At 38.8% G+C, this 25,957-nt stretch overlaps 3 protein-coding genes across 5 annotated transcripts in view; 2 read left to right on the forward strand and 1 right to left on the reverse strand.

Moving 5' to 3' along the window:
- LOC130569034 (zinc finger MIZ domain-containing protein 1-like) overlaps positions 1 to 14,843 on the forward strand; it is a 25,393-nt gene extending 10,550 nt beyond the window's left edge. Inside the window, exons 3-23 of one of the 3 annotated variants that reach the window (XM_057358372.1) lie at positions 1,764 to 1,881; positions 2,438 to 2,551; positions 2,631 to 2,736; positions 3,367 to 3,499; positions 3,965 to 4,079; positions 4,169 to 4,335; positions 4,410 to 4,608; positions 4,718 to 4,918; positions 5,013 to 5,174; positions 5,531 to 5,590; positions 5,744 to 5,915; positions 5,993 to 6,134; positions 7,261 to 7,468; positions 7,545 to 7,650; positions 7,798 to 7,949; positions 8,067 to 8,134; positions 8,774 to 8,842; positions 10,381 to 10,610; positions 12,404 to 12,525; positions 12,606 to 12,827; positions 12,902 to 14,843. In XM_057358372.1, coding sequence (XP_057214355.1) covers positions 1,813 to 1,881; positions 2,438 to 2,551; positions 2,631 to 2,736; positions 3,367 to 3,499; positions 3,965 to 4,079; positions 4,169 to 4,335; positions 4,410 to 4,608; positions 4,718 to 4,918; positions 5,013 to 5,174; positions 5,531 to 5,590; positions 5,744 to 5,915; positions 5,993 to 6,134; positions 7,261 to 7,468; positions 7,545 to 7,650; positions 7,798 to 7,949; positions 8,067 to 8,134; positions 8,774 to 8,842; positions 10,381 to 10,610; positions 12,404 to 12,525; positions 12,606 to 12,827; positions 12,902 to 13,009 — 2,925 coding nt within the window. In that variant the 5' untranslated portion in view covers positions 1,764 to 1,812 and the 3' untranslated portion in view covers positions 13,010 to 14,843. Of the gene's footprint in view, positions 1 to 1,763; positions 1,882 to 2,437; positions 2,552 to 2,630; positions 2,737 to 3,366; positions 3,500 to 3,964; positions 4,080 to 4,168; positions 4,336 to 4,409; positions 4,609 to 4,699; positions 4,919 to 5,012; positions 5,175 to 5,530; positions 5,591 to 5,743; positions 5,916 to 5,992; positions 6,135 to 7,260; positions 7,469 to 7,544; positions 7,651 to 7,797; positions 7,950 to 8,066; positions 8,135 to 8,773; positions 8,843 to 10,380; positions 10,611 to 12,403; positions 12,526 to 12,605; positions 12,828 to 12,901 lie in introns of all 3 variants that reach the window. The other 2 variants (XM_057358371.1, XM_057358373.1) reach the window with 2 other exon arrangements.
- An 878-nt stretch (positions 14,844 to 15,721) lies between these two features.
- ppifb (peptidylprolyl isomerase Fb) lies at positions 15,722 to 18,487 on the forward strand. The gene is made up of 6 exons (XM_057359198.1): positions 15,722 to 15,969; positions 16,286 to 16,316; positions 16,391 to 16,479; positions 16,960 to 17,056; positions 17,706 to 17,781; positions 17,869 to 18,487. The coding sequence occupies exons 1-6, from the start codon at positions 15,820 to 15,822 to the stop codon at positions 18,002 to 18,004; spliced, it is 579 nt and encodes a 192-aa protein (XP_057215181.1). The 5' UTR covers positions 15,722 to 15,819; the 3' UTR covers positions 18,005 to 18,487.
- An 837-nt stretch (positions 18,488 to 19,324) lies between these two features.
- LOC130569504 (zinc finger CCHC domain-containing protein 24-like) lies at positions 19,325 to 24,794 on the reverse strand. Its single transcript, XM_057359199.1, has 4 exons — positions 24,569 to 24,794; positions 23,780 to 23,973; positions 20,347 to 20,515; positions 19,325 to 19,849 (listed from the first exon to the last, which is right to left on the reverse strand). Exons 1-4 carry the CDS (start codon positions 24,743 to 24,745, stop codon positions 19,736 to 19,738), a joined length of 654 nt encoding a protein of 217 aa, XP_057215182.1. The 5' UTR covers positions 24,746 to 24,794; the 3' UTR covers positions 19,325 to 19,735.
- Between the last annotated feature and the right edge of the window lie 1,163 nt (positions 24,795 to 25,957).

The raw sequence follows: 25,957 nt of genomic DNA on the forward strand, positions 1-25,957 counted from the left end.
GCGCTTCGGGTCAGAACTCGATACAGAGAGCAGAGAATTGTAAAGACGCGACCACTTAGAAACAGAAATGTCATGCCGCCATGTAAATAAGATTAATACCATAATGCTATTTAGTTTGTTTAGTACGAGAACAAGGTATAGACATGTTATATAGGAAAGGTAACCTTAAATGACTTCTCTTGTTATCTTAGGCTACATAAAAAATGAAATTAACTTGACCTTCAAGGGGGCGGGAGGTGCCGTCGGAGGGGCGGGGCGCCCCCCTAAAGTAATGGTAGCGGAAACTCTGCACTGGTTGTGTTATCTGCTGTTTAACAGAGGAAGCGGTCAGAGTTTATTTGATAACATGTTCCTAAAACTCCAGCTCTTCTCTGAAAAACCACCAATTCAACATCACTTCTCTCTGCTACTGGACTCTTTTGTGTTTTCTATTAAACCTGATGTTTTATTCACACATTGACAGTATTAAGTTCATTATATCACACAAGAGAGATGCTTTTTTAAACTTTCTAACACACACACACAAATAATTGCAGTGTTGTAGTACTTGAGACCGGTCATTTTTGAAGGTCTTGTATTCAATCTTGTTTTGGTCTCTGTTTTAATTTTTTAAGACGAATCAAGACCACAACTGTGGTGATATGTGATTTTGTGCTGTGTACTTCATTGATGTGACAGAATGTAAAACTTCATCTGCGTTAAATGCAGTTCATAATTTATTCCCAATTTGATTTCTTTTGTTACTTTTGTGCCGGATCAGAAATAAATATAGGTGACTAGATTTACAATGTCAACAAAATTAATACAAATGCCCACAAAGGTCAGTAAATACTTGTATGAAATGTTGTTTTTTATTTATTTCAATATCTGATATAATGAAGCAATATCACAAGAGCAAGAGAGCTGTTTTCACCAATATGAGCATGACTAATAATTATAATGGAAATGTAAAGTAATGAAAATGGTAACACTGAAAAATAAAGTTCTTATCTGTTAACATTAGTTAATGCACTATAATCTAACATGAACGACTATATTGATATTAACTAACATACACAAAGATGAATAAGTACTGAAAAACTCTTATTTATAGCTCATTGTTATGTCATGTTTAGCTAATGCATCATCAAACACAACCTTATTGTAAAATGTTACCTAATTAAAATTGATTGATGATGATGAAATATAAATTTGATCAATATGATCAATAGACCAGTTTATATTAAGTGACTTACATTTTTTTATTAAAAACTGTTTGAAAATTTTGTGTAAAATTCGCTTCTTCAAGGACTTTTTATTATTAGTTACCAAAATAGAGTTATTATAGTTTTATTTTAGTTTTATCAATATTTTAAATTATCTTTTATTTTTAGATTTTTAGTTTCTGTGTAAATTTGAGTTAAAGTTATAGCAATTTTTGGTAAATGCTTTTGTCATTTTATAATTAATTGGTTTATTTTTTTATTTCGCTATATAAGATTAATACATTTTTATTTTAGTCTTATTTTAGTTTTTGTTTATTGTTATAATTTTAGTGCTTCAAACTTATTTCAGTTTATTTTTGAGGAAACATTTCAAATTTTCCTTTAGTTAAGTTTTTCCAAGAATTTTTAGGTCAATATTTTGTTTGATTTCAATGAACAGAAACGTTTTCAAAGTTTTAATTTTAGTAAAATAACCTTGCAGGTCAGTATAAAAACTATAGAAGTCTATAGTAAATCCCCACAATCATACCAAAACGTGTGTTTGTGTGTGTTGTGCAGACACTGAGGGTTGATGGCCGGCTCGTCGACTCAGTGAAGGTCCTGCAGGATGAATCCTCTTCCGTCCATGGACAGACACGTCCAGCAAACCAATGACCGGCTTCACTGCATCAAACAGGTGAAACACACTCCGTCATCTCTGCAGACCTTCAGACTGTTTTTCATTCTCTGCACTGTGACGCCCCCTACAGGACACCAGGAGTGTACACCGGTCACACAGTTTTCACATGAACCAGAAGGCGATCATTTTTACTTCTGTATTCTGACGCATGTCCGAGTGAAATGGAATTTCGAACGAGAAAATTAGTGGTCATGGCTTTCGTCTTTCTCTGCGATTTGATTGGATGTATAAAAACAGCCGTTGCGTTTTGAAATGGAACTGGCAGCAGACTGACAGTTGAAGGGGAGGAGTTAACAGATGCTCCGCCCAAGCCGTCTAACATACGTCATTTCAGATGGATAGTCATTACAGGACGGAAGTGCATTTTCAGATTTTAACTAAAGATTATGAGGGAACACAAATTTTAAAAAGAGAATGACCCACATTGATAAGCTATTTGCTATAAACGCTGCAATATTTCATAAAAAAATAGGCATTGTCATTTTTAATTTCACTGGGACTTTAAATGTAGCATGGCTTTTTCATTCTTTAGTGTGTGATTTTATTTCATCAGCATCTGCAGAATCCAGCAAACTTCCAGACGGCGGTGTCTGAGCTGTTGGACTGGTGTGGAGATCCACGGGCCTTTCAGAGAACCTTTGAGCAAACCCTGATGGGATGCTTAACGGTGAGACCAAATCAAGCAATCAACACACATGACACATGTAAATAACTGGTGTTAGAGGCGTGTGCGTGTCATCTGTTAGGTGGTGAGTCATGTGGCGGCGCAGCAGGGTTTTGACATGGATCTGGGATATCGACTGCTGGCCGTTTGTGCAGCAAATAGAGACAAATTCACCCCCAAATCAGCAGGTGAGTGAAGTGTTATGTTGTGGTTTACTGTAAGCACATACTTTGTGTCTGATGTGTTAAAGGAAGTGTTTTTATAATATATAGAGATCGGTCTGCTTAAAACCGAAGCTGTTAATAAACATGATGCTGATTATAAACATGACCAACATTCTCCTGTATTAAAGCAGACTTTTATTGAGTCTTTCAGCGCCCTCTTGTGGTGATTTACAGGAACGGTACTGTTTATTTAAATCTGGTTAAAGTCGAATAAAACTAATGTTCTGTGTGTACTGGTTTAGCTATATTTGTGAGGGCCAAATGTCCTCAGTACCACAGTGAAATACGCGTGAACCCACTTTTGAGGACATTTTACTGGTCCTCACTAAATAAAAAGGCTCATAATTCGCTCAAATAGTGTTTGTCTTTAAATGTAATAGAGTGCACATGTTTGTGTGATTATTAGGTTAAGGGTTAGGGATAGGGGATAGAATATATCATAAGCCTGATATAAAATCAATGGAAGTCTATGTAATGTCCTCACTAGTATACTCAAACAAACCTGTGTGTGTGTGTGTGTGTGTGTGTGTGTGTGTGTGTGTGTGTGTGTGTGTGTGTGTGTGTGTGTGTGTGTGTGTGTGTGTGTGTGTGTAGCGCTGTTGTCCTCATGGTGTGAGGATTTGGGTCGACTTTTGCTGCTGCGTCATCAGAAAACACGACAACCTGATCCATCAATGAAGAACCCCACACAAACCAACATGAACAACATGAAACCACTGTCACACGAGTCAGTATCAAACACACACACACAAATACACTAACTCTCACGCATACACACACTCAAACACTAATACAAACACACACATTCACTCTCTCACACACACACACACACACACAAATACACTAACTCTCACGCATACACACACTCAAACACTAATACAAACACACACATTCACTCTCTCACACACACACACACACACACAAATACACTAACTCTCACGCATACACACACTCAAACACTAATACAAACACACACATTCACTCTCTCACACACACACACACACACACAAATACACTAACTCTCACGCATACACACACTCAAACACTAATACAAACACACACATTCACTCTCTCACACACACACACACACACACAAATACACTAACTCTCACGCATACACACACTCAAACACTAATACACACACACACTCATACTCTGCACACATTAACTTTGTGCCTCTTTATCTCCACAGTGATTCATCATTTCAATATGACTCTGTTTCCTGGCAACAAAACCCCAGTCAGCCGTCTGGTTCTGTCTCTGTGGTGACGACAGTGTGGGGCCTGACCAACACCACACAGACTCAAGTAAAACACACACACGTGAACACACATGAACACTGTTTCCATGGGTCCATGTCATAACTCTGTGTGTGTGCGTGTGTGTGTGTGTTCAGGTGTTGGGGAACTCCATGTGCGGTCCAAACAGTCATATGAGCCCAGGTGGGGATGGGCTCATGAGTTCAGGGCAGCAGTTTTCCTCTAAGGGCCCCGGTCAGGTGTACATGCAGCAGGAGATGTACGGGCGACACGACTACCCCTCCGCAGGAGGATTCGTGCCCGGGTGAGTGTCTCCCGCTGACAGACAGACGGACAGACGGAGGGATGATGTGTCTGAACTCTTTCTCTCTCACACAGTTATGGGGGCGGTCCTAATCCTTCGGGTGGGATGGGCATGCATCCACAGACACGCCCACCTTCCGACTTCAGCCAACCAGCCGCTGCGGCTGCGGCTGCTGCTGTCGCTGCTGCGGCCGCCACGGCAACCGCCACTGCCACGGCAACCGTCGCCGCCCTACAGGAGACGCAGCACAAGGACATGAATCAGTACGGCCCGGTATGACATTCATCCCGCAGAACGTTTATATTCCTGATAGACTTCTTAATGTGCTCGTGTCACCAGACCAGTGTGTGCGTTTGTGTTTCAGATGTGTTCCTCCTTTCAGATGGGTCCGAACCAGCCGTACAGCACTCAGTTCATGAATCAGCCCGGCCCCCGCGGGACCCCCGGCCCCATCGATCCAGGAGGAATGAACGTAGGACAGCCTCGGGGGCAGATGATGTCGCACGGGGGTCGGATGCCCCAGCAGGGCTACGCACCCGCTCCACGACCCATGCAGGGGTTAAAGAGAGCGTATCCCGGAGAGGTGAGGGTACAGATACAGATTTTCAACAAGGGCTTTATCATAAAATACAATTTTGACAAGAATAACGTCTGCATGCGATTCAAATTCTTTTCAGAGTAACTACGGAGGGCAGCAGTACGGAGCAAGCGGTCAGTTTTCCTCTCAGCAGGGTCAGTACATGAACCCCGCCGCCGGCAGAGCCCTTACCTCACCTCAGTACCCCCCGCAGAGAATGCCGGGACAGTACCCATCCACCGGCACGGGACAGTTCTACAAGGTCATTAGACGATCCCACAATGCATTGCAATGATTCTGGCATCATTTATTCTCTCTCATGTGGCCATAAATCTGTATGCGAGTTTTTCTTCAGTGGAACACAAAAGGAGATATTTTGAGAAATGTCTTGGTGGTTTTGTGTTCAATGTAAGTCAATGGGGTTCAGTGTTGTTTGATTATCAACATTCTTCAAAATATCCTCTTTTGTGTTCTGAGGAAGAAAGAAACTCACACAGGCTTGACATGATGAAAGAATTCTTCTTTCATTCAATACCAATAAAATAAAGATGATATGTTTTGCATACTGTGAATGACATATGAATGGGTTCTCTCTCTCTCTCTCTCTCTCCACTTTAGGACTCCAGTAATCATTTTAACGCAGGGAACTTTTCTTGCAGCCAACCCATCATGAGCGGGGTATGCGTGTGTATTTTATTGATGCATGGTTTGATTTGACAGGGAAAAAATCTTCATCTAAGTTTCTCAATAAAGATCCTCTCTCATTTATGTCTTTGGAAAAAAGCATCTGATAAATGAATACATCGAAATGTTTTCTGAATATATCTGTAGCGTCCGCGGCCAATGAGCAGCAGTTACCCGCACTCACCGTTGCCCGGCAACCCCACATCCACCGTGACTCCAGGAAATAATATTCCTCCATATCCGTCACCAAACCAGGACATGAAGCCTCAGATTCCTCCAGATGTCAAACCCGACATAAACACACTTCTACCTCCTCCAGGTGACACATCCTCTGATCTTTACACCACACATTCACATCTTTATTGTGTAGATAAAGTCTCGTGTGTTGTTGTGTAGGTGAATGTAGCGATGAGCGCCGTCTGATGTTTCCGGTCAGGGACGGTGTGGTTCTGGAACCCTTCAGACTTGAACACAATCTTGCCGTCAGCAATCACATCTTCCACCTGCGGCCCAACGCACACCAGACACTGATGTGGAGGTGACACGCCATCACACACACACACACCTACAGCTACACACATACAGAGCTACACACACACACTCATAAAGAGCTATGCACACACAGCTACACACACCTACAGCTACACACATACAGAGCTACACCCACACACTCATAAAGAGCTATGCACACACAGCTACACACACCTACAGCTACACACATACAGAGCTACACGCACACACACATAAAGAGCTACGCACACACAGCTACACACACACCTACAGCTACACACATACAGAGCTACACACACACACTCATAAAGAGCTATGCACACACAGCTACACACACCTACAGCTACACACATACAGAGCTACACCCACACACTCATAAAGAGCTATGCACACACAGCTACACACACCTACAGCTACACACATACAGAGCTACACGCACACACACATAAAGAGCTACGCACACACAGCTACACACACACACACCTACAGCTACACACATACAGAGCTACACACACACACACATAAAGAGCTACGCACACACAGCTACACACACACACACCTACAGCTACACACATACAGAGCTACACACACACACACATAAAGAGCTACGCACACACAGCTACACACACACACACCTACAGCTACACACATACAGAGCTACACACACACACACATAAAGAGCTACGCACACACAGCTACACACACACACACCTACAGCTACACACATACAGAGCTACACACACACACACATAAAGAGCTACGCACACACAGCTACACACACACACACCTACAGCTACACACATACAGAGCTACACACACACACACATAAAGAGCTACGCACACACAGCTACACACACACACACCTACAGCTACACACATACAGAGCTACACACACACACACATAAAGAGCTACGCACACACAGCTACACACACACACACCTACAGCTACACACATACAGAGCTACACACACACACTCATAAAGAGCTACGCACACACAGCTACACACACACACACCTACAGCTACACACATACAGAGCTACACACACATACAGAGCTACACAAACACGCATACAAAGCAACACACACAAACACACAGGCAGAGCTACGCACACACATACAGAATATAACACTTGTGTGTGTCTTTGTGTGGTAGATCTGATCTGGAGCTGCAGTTTAAGTGTTATCATCATGAAGACAGACAGATGTTCACTAACTGGCCGGCGTCGGTGCAGGTCAGCGTCAACGCAACACCTCTCACCATCGAACGCAGTGACAAAACTTCCCACAAACCCCTGCACCTGAAACACGTGTGTCAGCCGGGCCGCAACACAATCCAGATAACAGTGACCGCCTGCTGCTGTGTGAGTATATCAGACGGCGATCCGCTGGTGACCGTCTGCTGGACGTCTGTGATGTTGTGCTGTTGTTGTTTTGCAGTCGCATCTGTTCGTCCTGCAGTTGATTCACAGGCCGGCGGTGAAGTCCGTCCTGCAGGGCTTGCTGAAGAAGAGACTCCTCACAGCTGAACACTGCATCGCTAAAGGTGCCGCTTCGCACGCAGACCTTTTCCATTCTCTTCCTATTGTTTTCTCCATTTTCAGCACTAGTAAAGCTGTTCGAGATGACATCAATGTCAATATCATGAGCTCAAGCATGGTATAGTCAAACACACATTTCTTTCTGTCTGCAGTGAAGAGAAACTTCAGTAGTGTGGGTGTGTCAGTGGGCGGGGCCGGTGAGGACGGGGTGGAGCAAACCGCCATCAAAGTGTCTTTGAAATGTCCAATCACATTCCAGCGTATTCTGCTGCCGGCGAGAGGTCACGACTGCAAACACGTTCAGGTCAGAGAGTTTTCTCTGAGAGTTTAGACGCAAACATCTAGACACATGACGTACACATGTATTACAGTATAAATAAACATGCATACAGTGTATTAATGTGAAGATAATGTCTTACAGTGTTTTGACCTGGAATCATATTTGGAGCTGAACTCTGAGAGAGGAACCTGGAGATGTCCCGTGTGCAAGTATGACGTCATACACACCACACACACGCTCACTGTCGGCAGCATACCACAACACACATGACAAAGTACTGTAGGTTTATTTGTTAGACACAAACCGAGATATAAGAGTATACATCACATCTCTGAATGAATAGTTTGACAACAGTGAAAAATGAATCAAGAACAGATTCACGTTAAAGGGATACTTCTCCCCAAAATGAAAATTCTTTTACTCACGCTCATGTAATTTCATACCTGTTTAAATGAAAGATATTTGGAAGAATGTCATTTTCAGTTCAGGGACATCATTGACTACCATAGTAGGAAGAATGAAATGATAGTCAAAGGAGCCCGACAACTCTTTGTTTTCCTAAATTCTTCACAATATCTCATTGTTTTCAACAGAACAAAAAAATACAATATTTTTTTCCTACTATGGTAGTGGATGATGTCCCAGAACTGAAAATGGCTCACATTCTTCCAAATATCTTCTCTGTGTTCATTGGAACAAAGAAAGTTATACAGGTTTGAAACAACCTGAGGGTGAGTAAGTTAAAAACTGTAAGTCAAGATTCTACATGATTCCGTCGGCTATTAGAGTCGTGTTTGAGGTGGTTGTGTGGTTGTGTTATTGTGGTTTGTGTGTAATGTGTTTCTCAGTAAAGCAGCTGTGTTAGAGGGACTGGAGGTGGATCAGTACGTGTGGGGAATCTTGAACACTCTTCAGAAGTGAGTCTGACTTCAGTAAAAACTAAAAACACAGAGACAGAATAAACACAGCACAACGGTTGAGTTCCTAAAGCACAAATCTCCACAGAAAAACAGATTTTTTCAAACTAGAATGTGTGAATAGTTTAAGACCGCGAGTATTACTCGTACAGGGCACAAGTCAGTGTAACGTCACTTTTTGAATTAATTTTTTGCGCTGCACAGTTTAAAATGAAATGATTAGAAAACTAAATTTACACACAAAAATGAATGGAAATACATTTGCATTTAAATAGTATTACAGGAGTCTCAATAATAAAATCAAAAAACAACAGGGAAATGTAATAACATGCAGATTAAGAGACTATTCCAACTTTTCATTTCAAATCATCATCTCTAGATGTATTGTGGTCATTTTAGTCCAGTGTTTGTTGAACTTCAACCAAATCAAACCTCAGGAGTGACATAAAGTCATCCAGCAGACTGACAGCATGACAACTGGGATCAGACTTGAGGTTATACCATAAAAAAAACTTTTTCTAAATACATGTAGAAATACGACTGTTGTTTTGCTTAAAAGTGAATGTGAACTGGTTTTCTTTGCCGTATTTGACGTCTGAAAAACACACAGCATCTTCTCTGTTAATTTCACCTGTTTCTCCAGTTTTCAGTTTCTGCCAATAAATGCAAATAGAAACATTATTTTTATTTTAAATTTGGGAGAAATATTGTTAGTAGTTCACACTACCTGTGTGTACAGTATCTAGAAATAATTAATTTAATATTAGAAAAAAACAGACTCTAAAATGGTCTCTTAAAGTCCCAGTGAAATAAAAAAGACGATTCTTATTTTTTCTTGAAATATTGCAGCGTTTAGAGTAAATAGTTTATCAATGTGGGTCATTTTCTTTCTAAAATTCATATACCCTCATAATCTTCAGTTAAAATCTGAATCCTATCAATTCGCAGTGAAAAACGCAAGCCACGCCCACTAATTTTCTCCTTTGAAATTCCATTTCACTCGGAAACGTGTCAGAATACAGAAGTAAAAACTATCGCAACTTCCGGTTCACGGGGACTTTCATTTTTTCCGCGGCTGTATATATGTGCACATATTAACATAAAACAAACTTAGCAGTATATTATTTATATTCATAATATAAAATAGCATATTGTCGCTGTCCTTCTGAAACCTTGTATTCAGGAAATAGAAAAAACACTGTACTTTTTAAATGATAACATACTGTGTTGTCGCAGTTGACAAGTACTTTTCATTGGTTAGATATTTGCAAAACCCAGTGACAAACATAAAGGGTGACTAATAATGCAGGACAGCAGTGATAAAAGAGATTTATCTACATTGTTGTTGTTTTTTCTAAATGTTTGCTACGTCACATGATAAAACGCATGTGCAGTTTAGTCGTCAACTACCCACTTATGTATGCCTGTAATGTAAAACATGCAAATATAAACAATTCAACTTTTCAAGCATTTTCCACTCAATGTTTTTTTCAAAGCGGGTTTGGCGATCACTGATGTATTCATCTGTGTTCTTACAGTTTGGATTTTGAGGAGGTGATGATCGACCCGTCCTGCAGCTGGAAACCGGTGCAGGTGAAATGTGAACCGCACATAAAAGAAGATCCGGACGGGCTGCTGAACAAACGCTTTAAAAGCACCAGTCCCAGTCAGATGATTCTGCCCAATGTCATGGACATGATCGCTCAGCTGGCACCAGGATCCTCGTCGTACCACAACAACTCACAACAACTAAACAACAACAGCCCAGGTACTAAACACACCTTAGCAACCACCAGGGCTGGGAAGGTTACTTTTAAAATGTATTTCATTACAGATTACAAAATACATGCTTGTAATACAATCTGTAATGTATTTTGTTAGATTACACACGTTTTGTAACTTAATCTAAATACTTTAGAATACTTTGGAATACTAATATGGTACATAAATCAAAGGGATCACCAAACAGAGGACTTGGCTTTCCTCTGCATATTATTTTAAACAACAGACGTTTTACAGTTTTCCCTCATTGGACATTATAGTCCACAGTTGTGAGTATATGTCTCACAATTCTAAGAAAAGAAGTCACAATTGTGAGTTAAAAACTCACAAAAAAAATTACTTAAATAAGACACTACTCACAAACAACTATCACAAAACATGAAAACAGTCGTTGATCATTCAGGTAACAATAGACATTAAAGATTCAAGGCTTTGTACATTTTTTGGTAGCACTTTATTTTACAGTCCTGTTTCCCATGTACAAACTATGTACTTATTACAGTAAATATAATAACTAGGTACTAACCGAACTAACTGAACCTACCCCTAAACCTAAATTTATACCATGTAGTTACCTTATAATACTCAGTACTTTCTTAGGTAAGTACACTGTAAGTATACTATAGGTACACGTACTGTAAAATAAAGTGCAACCCATTTTTATTATTGTGGTAATCCGTATAAATTTAGTCAGTTTGTCTTCTATATGTAAACTTGTGTGAAATAGCCTATTCAGGACAGTACTAAATCAAATTAACATGAAATTCCTATGAATTTTGTTCAAATTATTCCGATTTTGCATATTCGGCAAGGGGTATGACACTTATGGGCATAACTGTAGTTTAGGATGCATTTGCATCAGTCAGAGAATCACAGATTGCTGTTCACATTAATTGCCTGTTACAGTTTATATGAATGTTTAAATGAAATAAATGACATAAAATTCTAAATTCAGTAATCACTTTGGTAATCTAAAATACTTTTTGGATGTAACTGTAATTTGATTACCACCCATTTAAAAGTAACTGTAATGAAATACAGTTACTCAAATGTTGTATTTTAAATACGTAACTAAGTTACATGTATTTGGTTACTCCCCAGCCCTGGCAACCACACACAGCAGTCTGTCGCTATGTGTTCTCGCTGATACAAATCTCGTAACGTCTATTATCATGTGAACAAAACATGAGACGAGACGTATTTAATCCTCAATTACTTGTGGAAATGTTGTTCACACCAGTGTTGGGTGTAACTAGTTACTAAGTAATTAGTTACTGTAATTTAATTATTTTTCCCGTGAAAAAGTAAAGTAAGGCATTACTCTTATTTTTTCTGTAATTTAATTACAGTTACTTCTGATGTAACACTCTGTGTAATATATGTGTGTGCAATAGTGGAATGGACATCAAAATTCAAAGTCTAACTTTAAAATCTGTGCTTTAATGTATAATTCTCACATTTGTAATACTTTGGTCAGTTAATAAGAGTACTTTATGTAGTTTAATATTATTTATTTGAATGAATTAAATAAGCCGTTTCATGTCTATCCTTGAATAACTTAACTAATCAAGGTTGATGTAGGATATAGAAAGTAATTAGTAATAAGTAACTAAATACTTTTTGGAGAGAGTCATTTGTACAGTAATCTAATTACACTATTGAATATGTAATTAGTAACTAGTAATTCATTACTTTTCCAGAGTAACTTACCCAACACTGGTTCACACAGTGCTGAGTCGTGATATTTGTCAAATACATCTTATTCAACACCTGTGATAGTTTTATCAGGTAACGGTTACCAGGGTCACAGGACTTTTGGTGGCTATCCCCATGGCAACCCTGCAGCATCATCAGAGTTCATGCAGGCACCGCTCACCCATGAGCACACGCTACAGGAAACAGTGAGACACGCAAACACACAACATGTCTATTTGAAGTGTCTTCAGTCGTGTATGTCAATGTCTTCGTTCTCTCTTCACAGACGGTGCACACAGGTCAATCCCACAATCCCCTGCAGCACAGTATGCATGGACCTGCCAGCAGTCAACCGTTTCATCACAGCGGCCCGCGCCACCCCTGCAGACCGCCGCCCAACCAGCAGAACTCCGCCCCCAACAGCCACACGCGCCCAGAGATGACCTTTAACCCCTCGACCAACCTGCAGGGTCAGGGCAGCTCGGACATTCCAGAGGCCTCTTTAGATGTGAGTTAGAATGTGCGCTTGTTATTAATCAAATGTTTTCAGATGAATGAAGATCATGTCTTTCTCATCGACAGCTGCTTCCGGATCTGATGAATCCAGGTGATCTTCTGTCCTATCTGGATCCTCCAGACGTCCGCAGCAGCAGTAATGATGACCTGCTGTCTCTCTTTGAGAGCAACTGAGAGAAACTCGGTCCGCGGCTCTTCCATACGTGACAAACACTGATGCACTCGCGGCGTTTTTCTCTTCGGTGCAGACTGTAGATGTGTAAAGCAGCATGGAGAGAGCTCTCTTTTATATCACAAGTGTGCAAACCGATGGCCTTTTTCTACTCGCTTTGATACGGAACGCAGACAAACATCCATATCACTCATGTCTCATTTCTGTTCTCTGTGGAATTAGAGGAAGATTCTCTTCAGACTGTAAAAGATATTTTAACGAATGCATTAAACCAAAGGGTTTGTGTTATAATAACGGTTTCATGTGTAAATGGCAAAAATTCATTCATAGCACTTAAGCGACAAAGCTCAAAATGAAAGAGCTCAGCGTGGAGAATGTTTACTTCCCGTCTTGACGCTGTTAACTGGCGAGTACACTAAATGAGCAGCGTACTTTTCAGAATGCAGTCGTATTATTTTTGAGAAGCTCTTGTAAATATTTGTGAATCATTTTGTAAGGTGCATTGCTATGATTGATCATGTACAGTATGCTACAGCTGTGTGCGTGTGAGATGTGAGCCGGCAAAGCGAGTCATGCAGATATTCTATGCAAACTTTAAATACTGCATACTGCGCGTAGTATACATACTGCAAAAGGAATATGAGTTGTGTGATGGTGGGAACACATGCACTTGTCTGTTAACAATCCCATCAACGTGGAAATGTGTCAACGCGATATTCTATTGTAATAATCATGTTTATATGAGAATTATTGTCTATAAGTAAATATAGCAGCCTTATGTGAATAAAACATGTTTATTTGTAGAAAAAGCATTTTTGGTTTAAAACGTTATTTTTTGGTGCTGTTTTGTTAATTTTTTGTTGGTTAATCACTTTTGATCAGTTTTCTTATGCTTTCACACAATGTCCTGTGATTTAAATTGATGTTACATATGCAATTAATGTCGTTAATGAATATGTGTGACCGAAGTCTTCCTTTTTAATAAAGAGAAGTGTCATTTTTATATCCGACTATTAAACCATTTTATCATTGAAATGCATCTAAAAAATCTCAGATTTTTGCAGTCAGTACATTTTAACTGAAGGGCAATTCCAGCGTTATGGACGTGACATTTTGCGTTATGGACGTGACATAAAAATGCTCAGAGAATGAATTTGTTGCGATTATATTGAACCATCTGTTTATATTTTACTGAACCCTTGTTGATAGAGTCTAAACATCAAAAAGTGTCACTCTATGAAAAAAATGTATATTTAAAAAAAGGGAAATAAACATGCGTTATGGATGTGACAAAAAAAGGACGCGGTTTTTGGGAGACGATAAACTTTGTAGGATTTCTATAAAATAAAATGCACAATCCTGATGCAATAATACCCAATGAATGGAGAAGGGATGCCTCTTTATAGAACATAAAATAGTTACTTTATATTCATTTTCATGTGTCCATTTATGAGGAATATGTAGCGTTATGGATGTGACAATCCTGAAAATGGCACTTACCTGACTATGAAAAATCATGCACTAAAAATAAAACAAATGCTTTACAAATTTGAAGAGAGATCTCACATGGGTATTTGAACCACCAAATGTTAAAATCTGTGCTGTTACCATAGTAAAAACCGCTGGTAAAAACTTAATTTTTTCGTGGTAAGGTTGACATTTTCACGGAATTGCCCTGAACTAAAATCTTGTGATAGTTTCACAGGAGCTTCTAAAGATGAGGGAGGGTTTTTGTGAACAATCGCTGTTGATATGATCTGATGTTTGTTCAGATAAATGTTATGAATCTCAAGATAATGGCTATGGTTTTCACAATGTGAACAGAAAATAAATGATATTTCTCAAATAAAGCTGACACTTAACATGCGTCTTCAATATATTCTGTTTGTGAACAACCCAAAACTCTTCTGTATAAACTTATCTGTATTTATCAGCTAAATCTCCATTACATTAATTATTGACCTTGTGAGTGAGGTCATAAAAGTTCAAGTAAAATATTTCACTAACATTGTGGAAAGATTAAATTAAAATAAGCTTGTTTTGTAAATAAGCCTGCATGGAACAGTAATTTTTGAAATATTATATTTGTTTTATTATTCTTTTAATTTCATCCTCTCTATGGAGTCCATTAGAATAGATAGATGTTTTTAATCATCTTTTATCAATTTTATTTTTCAGGTAAATTAGAAATAATGATAACACGCACGCGCTAAGTAAAACTCTTCCGTGTGACGCATATCAACAAAAATAATATCTAAATAACATCTAAATTGATGTAAAGATCAGCAAAGCAGAAGCAAAGACAATTATAAAACAATGCTGTTATTAAATATTAGAAACATAAATGGGATATGGAGAAGACAGGAAGACATGTCTATAAAATTCAAAAGAAAGTAGGATTACAAAATAATGATACCGGAAGTGATTTTAAAAAAAGAGAAGAAGTAATAATAACAAGACTCAGATTACGACATTCGTCTTTAAATGGAAATGTATATAAAACAGGAAACATCCTTCTGGATTATGTATATTTTGTGATGAAACTGAAACAGTTGAGCATATTTTATTACAGTGTACAGCATACTGTAAAGAGAGACACATTCTGGAAACAAAGTTTCAATTTTTTCTTTTCCCCATTGTCACTTCACACTCCAGTTCGGTTGGTGGCGGTAATGCACCAAAAGTTGTCTTGCCCACCGCCAATAAACGTTACAAGAAGAAGAAGACGCACATCAACGCTTCCGGTGTGTTTTGTAAAGTAAAGTTCTCCGCGCGCGCGTCGTCTGCTGGAGTTGATCGGGTAACCGGAATCATGTTGATCATCAGTAACAGGATTAAATTGTGCTCGCTCGCGTTCACCGCGGCGCGCATGTATACCACCGGAGCTCAGGCCAACAACAATCCGGTGGTGTTTTTTGACATCGCGGCGGAAAACGAACCGCTCGGCAGAGTCACCTTCGAAGTGAGTTAGCGGCAGTACGATTTCTACTATGGCGAAGGCATCATGAATATTAATGACGTTCGTTCGGTTCCTTTATATGATTGGTTGACGTAAACGTGGCTAGACTGCTCGATGTGAACTCGCCACTGAAGTATCGGCAGCGTGTCCTTATCCATAGTATAACGTGCGGTAAACTCAATAAGAAATAGAAACCTGTTGAGTTTGCACGTATTTGCGTTAAGTGAATACAACGCGTTATTCATGAAGTTACACTTATTTTGTTTTTATTCTCTTATGTTTTATCACTAATTGACCTTTATTGTGTTTGTAAATTCAGCTAAACGCGGATGTTGTACCCAAAACAGCAGGTAAGAAACACGTGACAACTCTTGTTTACTGTAGGATTCATTTTGTAAAGGTGTAATAACAGATTTTTCTGTAGAGAACTTCAGAGCTCTGTGTACTGGTGAACATGGATTTGGATACAAGGGCTCCATCTTTCATAGAGTTATTTCACAGTTCATGTGTCAGGTAACACACACACACACACACATGATCTCATCATCTCTGTATGAACAAAACACACCTGTGCATGTGTCATAATGATGCAGAGATTAAAACACAGGCTGTTATAGGTTTGGCTTTGGGTTAAAACATTATTCACAGAATTGCTTACATTATGTAAAGTGTATTCAGGTTGATTAGGACATGTTTTGTCACCTCATGAGTGATTACAGATATTAGTTGTACTTTAGTTATTAATTCGTCAGACTGAAAGAGCTTCAGTAAATCTGTAGGGTCACTTGAGTCATTTCACAAATATGTATCTACATATAAAGCTTATTATGACATTCAAAAAGTTGTGCATAGCCCATACAAAAGTATACATATGTGTTTGAAATTGGTGTATTTTATCTTGTCATATATTTTGTATGTGAACATGACATGTTAAATTCATGTTTGTTCATAATCATGTGGATGTAGTTTAATGTGATCATTTTTTATGTGTAGGGTGGAGATTTTACAAACCACAATGGAACTGGAGGAAAATCCATATACGGCCCGAGATTTCAAGACGAGAACTTTAGACTGAAACACACCGGACCAGGTACAACACACACATGTTTTCTCTGCAAACAAAAGTTTGTGCATTTCTGTTGTTGTTCATTATTGTTTAGTTCACCAAAGTTCATTCATGTTTACTGTTGCAACTAAAAATTTTACTAGGTGGCACTATAACAAAAAAATATTCATGTAGTTATTTCTTATTAAAATAAATGTATTGAACTTTTAAGGAAGTTTGTATCAGTTTACAGTAAAAAATCTACAAATCTAGTTTAAACCACATTTGGGTAGTTGACAGACTATTATGCAAATTTGTCCTATTGTGTAAATTTGTCCTATTGTGTGACGGCAAATTTAGAAAAAAAACTAACAATGAAGATACATCTCTCTCTCTTATGCTATTTTATATGATAAAAATAAATATGTAACAATGTAATGTAATATTAACAGTTTGTTTTCTAAATGTTGCTATGTCACACCATAGGACACACGTACGATTAGCATTCGTTTGCTAATTTCTGAGAAACATTAATTTTTTAAAATATAATTTATGATGTATTTTAAAATTCAAGAATACTTGGAAAAATAAAGAGCGTTGTGTCATTGACCTTCATATACACCCTGTCCTGATCATCTGATGATCACAGACAGACACGAGTTCTTAAGAATTGTTCTTGCGTGTTTATTTTCAGGTATTCTGTCGATGGCTAATGCTGGACCCAACACAAACGGATCTCAGTTCTTCATCTGTACAGTTAAAACGGACTGGTACAGTAACACACATTCTGTAGTTTGTTTGTGAGATTGTGAGACCGTGCGGTTGTTGTGACATCAAGAGTTGTTGTTTTCTATCAGGTTGGATGGTCGTCATGTCGTCTTCGGCAGTGTGAAAGATGGAATGGATGTCGTGAGGAAGGTCGAGGCGTTGGGTTCGCGCTCGGGAAGAACCGCCAAGAGAATCAGTATCACCGACTGCGGAGAACTCAAGTAGAGAGAACAAGTCAAGGCATTTCATACACGGCTCATCTTAACAGATGTGTGTTTGTTTGTTTTCACCGTTCTGCTCTTTAAAAGGGCCAGAAACCTGATAATGTGAAATTTAGACACTGGAGTAAAGAGGACAGTTTACCCTTACCCTTAAATTCAGCCTCATGTCGGTACTCTAATCTTGTTGATTTAAGAACACAAAAGTGGTTCAGAAGAGTGAGTAAATAATAATGACTGTTCTCATTTTAGGGTGCACTGTAACTTTAAATAACATCTACTGTGAACGTGATTTAACAACATCATTTTCAGACATTCATACGTGTGTTTGTGTAATCTGGACTGAGTAAACATCATATCAAAGTTAATGACTGATGATATAATATTTTACACTGTTTTGCACTGTACAAGTTGTGGACAGACTGGATCAGTGTTTTAATGATCAGTTTAAAGTAAAAAAAGCCATAAAGCAATAAAGAAACATTTTCTTTGTCAGTTTATTGCGAGACGTTTATTTGACACGTGTCTGTTTTTCACTGCGGTATTAACATACTGTAAATCAATGCGGATGTCAGCTACTTAAATGAACAGAAAACTTTAATCTGTGTCTGACAAAAAAAGGGTTTGTTTTCTTTAAGCACTATTTCTTTAATCTCTGCATGCTTTAAAATATACGACTTAAGAATCCAAATACCACAGTACAGTATTTTAGATCAGTAAAATTATTGAAAAAAATACTTTATACTTAACACGATAAGAAAACTATGGCCCGGTTTCACAGACAAGGCTTAAGGCTAGTCCCAGACTAAAATGAATGTGTGAGCTGTCTTAACTGAATAAAACCGGCCCAGTAATATCTTAAAATATATCAGTGCCATTGTTTTGTCTCAAGATGCACACCAGTAATGTATTCTAAGGCATTTTTATTAAAGCGACATAAATATCTTAATTCAACTAAGGCTTAGTCCTGGTTTAAGATAAGCTGTGTCTGTGAAACCGGGCCTGTATGTGTTTACTTTGCTGAAGTGAACTTAAGCATTAACATTGTTTTGATCTATTGCTGTCTAGTTTTATTGTTTGTTATGTTTTTACTCGAATACAAAAGTGTATTTTGATAAGACGTGATGTAGCAGAAAATCTTGCAATAATAAAGAGGAACTGTAAACTGGAAAATACCAATCAAAGTTGTTGCTTGGGTCATAAGTTGTAAAATGACAGTAAAAGGTTGAGCAATACTGAAATGTTGCAAAAGGCAGTTACAAAACAAAAGTAAAAGTAGGCACTATTGGATGTTCTCGGAAGAGATGTCATGTTTGGAGGAACAACATCAGTTCATTCATCTGTAAGTGTATTAGAGATGTGATGGATTCTGGGAGGAGTTATGATACATTGTTCGGTTTTGCTGAAACATGAAACTTTCCTCCAGTCTGCCCTCTAGTGTTCTTGCGTGTAATGTGTTAAATTCACCAGGTTTACCACATTCACACAATCTTAAAAATCGATCTTCCTAAATCCTTCCTTCTGGAGCTGTAGAACATTTCTGTTGTATAAAAATGACTAAGTGGGCTCAAACCCAAAACTTCAACTTCATTACTGCGGTAACAAATGTCGATAGAACTTAAGTTACATTGATCCTGAAACATCCTTTATTTTAGAGTTCAGTAAAAAAAGATCCAGCTAAAGCCGAGATGATTTTAAGGGGGTGTGAATGTGTCTTTCAGGTGCTGGGGGTCAGAGGTCACTGACCTCGACGGCAGTAATATCCCAACATCTTGCACTTCTCACAAAGGTTCTGCGGATGTTCTTTACTCTGATCGGACACATCCAGACCATCCGGTTTCTCCAGAGGACACTGTCGGGGTAAGAGAAAGAATGCGAGATAAACTACACTCAGTACATACATCTGATCCTTATTCTTTCAAAAGCTGACGCTCAGTTTGAGCCGCTATTTTCTAACCCACGTATGCAAGTACGAGTAAGATGATCATAAAGAGTCATCTGAAAAGCATTTGTATGGTTTAGAGGCACATGTGGAGAACGTTATTAAACGTCTGGAGCGTTCCGGAGAGAATTTTCATGCAGAAACTCACCAATCTCTAACTTTCCACACGGAGCACAATGTGCCAAACGCTCGATCTCACGCCAGAACATCACCATTACACCAGATTAACAGCTTCCACATGAATATCCGGAGGTAATAACAAACATCTGCTCTTCAGCTTTCACTGTTTCAAAACATTCTGCCGTGGTTTTGTGCAGATTACGTTCGGAAACACACTCACTAGGGTCCCTCTGTAGTGTGCCAGTCATCATCTGTCATGTCTTTGTGTTTTCACACAATCCGTTTACCTGTTTATATGGATAGACGTTTATGTGGCATTTGATGCATTCTTGTCCCATGTTTGCCCAAGAGTTTCCACTCATCCACTTTCTCTTGCATTTGGGACACTTGTACTCCCCGAAGCATCTCTTCTTCCCCTGATACGGGGTCAGACCCTCACCTTTAGGACGAGCCTGAAAGTGCACGTAAAGAGTTTTGAGACGGGTCTGATGGCACCGCTCTGCATGTGACTAATATCTGATGAGATGCAAGCCGGTAGATCTGGGAGGAGATGTTTCTTCTGTCATCGCTGGAGGAAAATGAGGGTTCGACTCTATGTTTGTTATTCTGACCACCAACATTCTCTAAAATGTGCTTGAATGATAAAAGATGTTTGTCAGGCACTTACGTGAGCAGCGCTGCCCCAAAAACACTCTGAACCGCCCGTCTGTGACTCATACAACCTTCAAGATATTAAATACTGACCACAAAACAATTCATCCCAAACCTCCGTTATCATTTATTTACTCATTTCAAACCCATTAGACACAATAAGATTCTATATATCATCCAGATTGTGATGCTTCTGAAAAGAAACTCTTTCATTTGTGTTTGGTTTACATTCAAAGATTTAGGAGTGAGTTTGGTACAACTAGGGCGAGAAAATGAATGATAACCGAAGTTTAAACTGTGAGTTGTGGTCCCTCAGAGAGGCCCCCTGTAACCCGGCAACAGCATCCGGTCCTCGTCTATATGACCAACTTCATCCCTGAGACACAACCAAATATTACCAGCTGGAAATAAGAATCAGGTGAGAGTAAAACACAGTTTGCATTGGGTAAACTCACATTTAAAAATAGTTGTGTTTATTGTGTTTGTGGATGATGATGTCCTAATGGTAAAATAAGCATCTTTCCATAAGACAAAACAATCACAGATGAGATCTCTTTAATATCTCTTAGGCATCAGTGAAATCGAAAGTATTGCTGAAGATTTACTGCGTCTCCGATATTTCTCCTTAGAAATGAGTCAGAAATGTCTCATGAGAGTTTGAGAAGAGACGTCAACAGTGTGTCAAACTGAGCTCAGATTCAAAAGTCAATCTTATTAAAGATCTCAATATCAACTCAAACATTCTCATCACATTTGCTCAAATCTACAAGCTACATTCATTTACACCTCCAGCCTCTTCATGTGTCTCAACAATTACACTCTCATCTGATTCTCTCTTTATTTCTCCAAAGAGAAACATCTCAGACTAAGTTGAAACTTAAATGAAACCCAAGTTTTAGAATAAACTGAAATCTATATTCTCAGTCTCTACGGTTCTCTGTCTCACACACCGTCCGCCCTTAAAGCTGACGTCACACCTCACAGCCTCATTTTCCCAGAGTTCCAGAGTGGCGTGAGGACTGGCCATCAGCGTTTCTTTCCCATCTGGAAGTCATCAGATGAAACAATGGTGAGCGGCCACGGCTCTCGTGAAAGCTGGGTTAAAGCCTCTCATACACACACAATATCTCTCCTGTATTGTGTTAAGTCGTGTTGTGTTTGACGCAGGAGTACAGCTGGTGTTCTGTTGAGATGTCCACAACTCATCTATTTAACTACAACTTCCTGCACTCACGCTTTGAGAGGCTTTTAAAGGAGAACACCAGTTCTGTAAGAGCGAGAGGAATGACATGACTGAAATAATGCGGCTTACTGAGGAGAGATGTCTTCGTATTCAGTTTTACACATGATATGTGTTCGCATCATAAAAGTGGGTGAACAAAAATGATTCTCGTGCTCTTTTATCCTGGACCAATAAGCACCAACTAGAACTCCTTAACGACGGCATAACATCTCCCTAGCAACCACTCCCACTGCCCAAGCATCACTTAAGCACTGACGTGTTCGTCAGATCTGTAAAATATGACTCGCATTATAAAGTGCGATTGTGTGAACACAATAGCGCATTCCTGAAGCAGTGCATTCTGGGACAGGCCGTCTCAATAGAAACATGACCTAGTGTTTCTGTAGGGCCATATGTTTAAGCTTGAGTGTAATATTTCCCAAAAGCCTCTTCGATAACTTCAGAACATGAACACATGGCTTCCACACACCTGACTGATGCCTGTGAAACACACCGTATAGATGTGTTATTGATGGTCACTGTATGTAAAGCCATGTGGTTTTCTGCTCTTCCGATATTGACTACCTCCTCGTTCTGCCAGGTACAAACAAACACTGCAAAGCATCGTCTTGTTGTCTAAAAATCGAAACGGTTTTAAGATATGTTTACTTGACAAGAAAAACGTCTTGTTTTATGGAAGAAAGTATAAGAATGAAGTAAGATTATGTTTTAAACAAGCAAAACATCTGCCTGTGGCGTTAGAAAGATAACCTTGAATTAGGTATTTAAGAAACAGGTGAAACTCAATTCAAGATGATTTTTCTCTCCCCACTGGCAGATTTGTTACTTAATTCTTATGTTTTCTTTTATAAAACAAGACTAAATATCTTGGGTCAATTTCCTTATCAATAAATAAATGTGTCTTGATTTGAAGGGACAGTTCACCTAAAAATAAAACTTCTGTCATGAATTTCTCACCCTCGAGTTGTTCCAAATCTGTAAAAAAGATATTTGGAAAAATGCTTGTAACCAAACAGTTCTTGGACCTCACAGAAGGAAAAATTACAATGGAAGTCAAAAGTGCCCCAGAACTGTTTGCTTTTCTACATTCTTCACAATATCTTCTTTTGTGTTTAACAGAACAAAACAAATGATAGAGTCATTTTCCGACTATGGGAGTCAATGGGGACCAAGATCTGTTTGGTTACAAGTATTCTTCCAAATATCTTTCTCTGCGTTCATCAGAACAAAGACATTTAGACTGATTTTGAACAACTCGAAGGCGAGTAAATGATGACAGAATTTTTATTTTCGGGTGAACTGTCCCTTTAAGAATTTTGGGATATTTTTATTTAGAAAGCAAGACAAAACGCTTATTAAGAAGTTCATTTCTTTGCAGTGAAAAAGCTGAGTTTTAAACTGAGGAGGACTGAGCACATGAATGAACAGCAGATTCATTCAACTCTTTGAAGGGGCGGTTTCCCATACGGGGATTAGATAAAGCCAGGACTAGGTTTTACTTCAATTAGGACATTTACATGTTTTGAGAAGTGAAGACGTGCTGACGTCTGACGTTTGAGGGTCTTTTGTCATCTTCATCGGTCGGTGTTGCCACGAGAGGTGAAAAATCTGTATCGTGTTTCATAAACAATTCACATCTGGAGCTCATTACAGATCTGTGCCTGCTGTGAACACACACACTTCTCTACTGCAATGATTTCTGGGTAATAATGGTGCAATGCAGGTCAGTTACAGTAAATACCTTTCGGATGAAATCATTACAGTGACTAAATACTTCAATAAACTGATCTGTAATCAATCATACAGAACTGAGAATCATCTCACATGGGCAGTCTTTGATGTAATGGCCTTTAGTGAAGCACAGGTGACACAGGTAGTTGGGTGGTGGTTTCTTGCAGGGTTTGTGAGGTTCACAGGTGCGCGAGAGGAGAGAGATGCCGTCCGTCAGAGAGCTCAGACCCTCCAGGATGTTGTTCAGAGAGCCGTACGGAGACAAGCTCTTATACAAACCGCTTTCTCTCTGCAGAAAGGACAACACATCTATCTCTGTGACGGACTGAGACGCGGCTTGATACAGAACAAGTTATTTGTTGTATAAAAGATGAAAGCTCTTTATAAATGTCTGCCTGTAAGAAACACATCATCATCTCTGTGTTGAAGAGAGAATGCTCAGTTTTCCTCAATAAGTCAAACTTGATTTTTAAAACGCGTTCAAGTTTTAGATCTGACCAAATGCTCCGTATGGAGAGAGTCCTTGGCATATTCTGTGCTGTAACACTACTGTTTAAAAACATTGAGTGTAAAGTTGACTGATGTTGTTATTTGTCCCGATATCATCTTGTAAATAAAAACTGTTTTGCATCTTTAATTCAAGTTCCTGTGAAATGTTTTGGCAGTCAATAATGGGGATCAAAGGAGGTCAAACATTGCAGCGAGCTGATGATCTATCGTCTACGCATTTGTTTATGTGATTTGCTTTATTGCGCATCTGTCTGTCTAGTTGTGTTTTAACAATATAGGTTAAATAATACATTTATATCATTTGTAGTAATAAATCACATTCTGGAGAAGGCGTACAGTACGATTTAAGATGCATGTGTGATCCTGCTCCTCACCTGTGTGCTGTGGTGCTGATGAATGAAGTTTGAGATGATGTTGGTTTGGAGATGTGAGTCCAGCTCTGGTTTGATCTGCTGGTTTCCATCATCACACGAGTCCTGCAGGGACAGATAAACCCAGTTCAGGAGATGCTCATCTAGAGCTGATATCAAACTCATCTTCATATGAAACATCCAACATTACTATCCTATCCTGAGGTCAGTGGATTGTGTGTCTCTGACACTGATGATAGTGTTGAGAAATAAGACTGGACAGTCTCTGTGTAGTTTCAGCTCAGAGGAACAGCATTTGCTGTAGACTCGTCTTATGAATATTAATGAGCTGCAGCGTCGCCATTGGATGGCTAGCACACGAATTATATATTCACAAGTAGTGTTTGACATTCATGCGCAAGTACAAATATTTTCTACAAGTGTGGAGAGTAAAGAGAATAAACTTCTAAAATTGAAGATTATTTTAAAAAGTCCGTTTGGTGTTTTATATGTCAACGGATGGGTTGTGAATAGGCCTACGTCTACACAAAGAAGAAACAATTGTGTGATTGTATTGCCTTATGTGTAGCTAAAAAAAACGTAAAGTAGGACATCTTTTGTTCTCTTTAACAAACATTTACGATTTCTAGTGTGCTAAAGTGTGGTAAAATCAAGACCAATGTGTTTGGAGAATGAAATGACTGTAAATGGACATTCCGCCCTCTAGTGTTCATGCGCGAGTATTGCACGTTTTTATTTACTGTTAACTTCATAAACAAACAAGGCATATAGTTAAATCTATAAATATAACAAATCTTCTTCTGCCTCTGATTGAGCATTACCTGTAATTGTATAGAAGAATGAAAGTTATTTAAAGTAAAGCTGTTTGTTACAGGTGTGTATGTGAGTGTCTATCACTGTATTTGTGTGTACTTTTCACATTAACTTTAAGTGAAAGTGACCTATTAGTCAGATATGGTGACCCATACCCGAAATGTGACCTCTGCATTTAACCCATCCAGAGAGTAGTGAACACACGCACAGCAAGTGGTGACCACACGTACACCCGGAGCAGTGTAATCATTTGTATTAATAACTTATCTTATACTTAGGTATAAAATATATACATTACAAATTTTAAATAAAGCATAAATAAAAGTGAAAATAAAATAAAACACAATTAAGTTTTTAAAAGTGGATACAATATTCATTTATTTAAGTTTTTTGATCATTTGTAATAGTATTGTTAACTGTTGTATAGTATCAGTGTGGAAACTTCGGCTCAGCATGTTGTAATGGTCAATAAAGCCTGATAAAAATTCTTAGTAAAGGTGAATGCATGGTGTTTCCCTGTGTGACGTAATGCTAGTGATAACATCCATTCACCTGCCAGGTTGTTTTTTTTAATTTTTT

This window comes from Triplophysa rosa, linkage group LG18, assembly GCF_024868665.1.
Source record: "Triplophysa rosa linkage group LG18, Trosa_1v2, whole genome shotgun sequence".
NCBI classification, from domain to species: Eukaryota; Metazoa; Chordata; class Actinopteri; order Cypriniformes; family Nemacheilidae; genus Triplophysa; species Triplophysa rosa.

Excerpts from the sequence above, each read along its gene's own strand:
- LOC130569504 (XM_057359199.1), bottom strand. The coding sequence starts at position 24,745 with ATGTTTCATATGAAGATGAGTTTGATATCAGCTCTAGATGAGCATCTC. Across the intron at positions 20,516-23,779 it reads CATTACATCAAAGACTGCCC|TCAGGCTCGTCCTAAAGGTG; the intron begins ATGTGAGATGAT and ends TTACGTGCACTT. Across the intron at positions 19,850-20,346 it reads ACGTCTATCCATATAAACAG|TGTCCTCTGGAGAAACCGGA; the intron begins GTAAACGGATTG and ends TTACCCCGACAG.
- ppifb (XM_057359198.1), top strand. The coding sequence starts at position 15,820 with ATGTTGATCATCAGTAACAGGATTAAATTGTGCTCGCTCGCGTTCACC. Across the intron at positions 15,970-16,285 it reads TCGGCAGAGTCACCTTCGAA|CTAAACGCGGATGTTGTACC; the intron begins GTGAGTTAGCGG and ends TTGTAAATTCAG. Across the intron at positions 16,317-16,390 it reads TGTTGTACCCAAAACAGCAG|AGAACTTCAGAGCTCTGTGT; the intron begins GTAAGAAACACG and ends ATTTTTCTGTAG.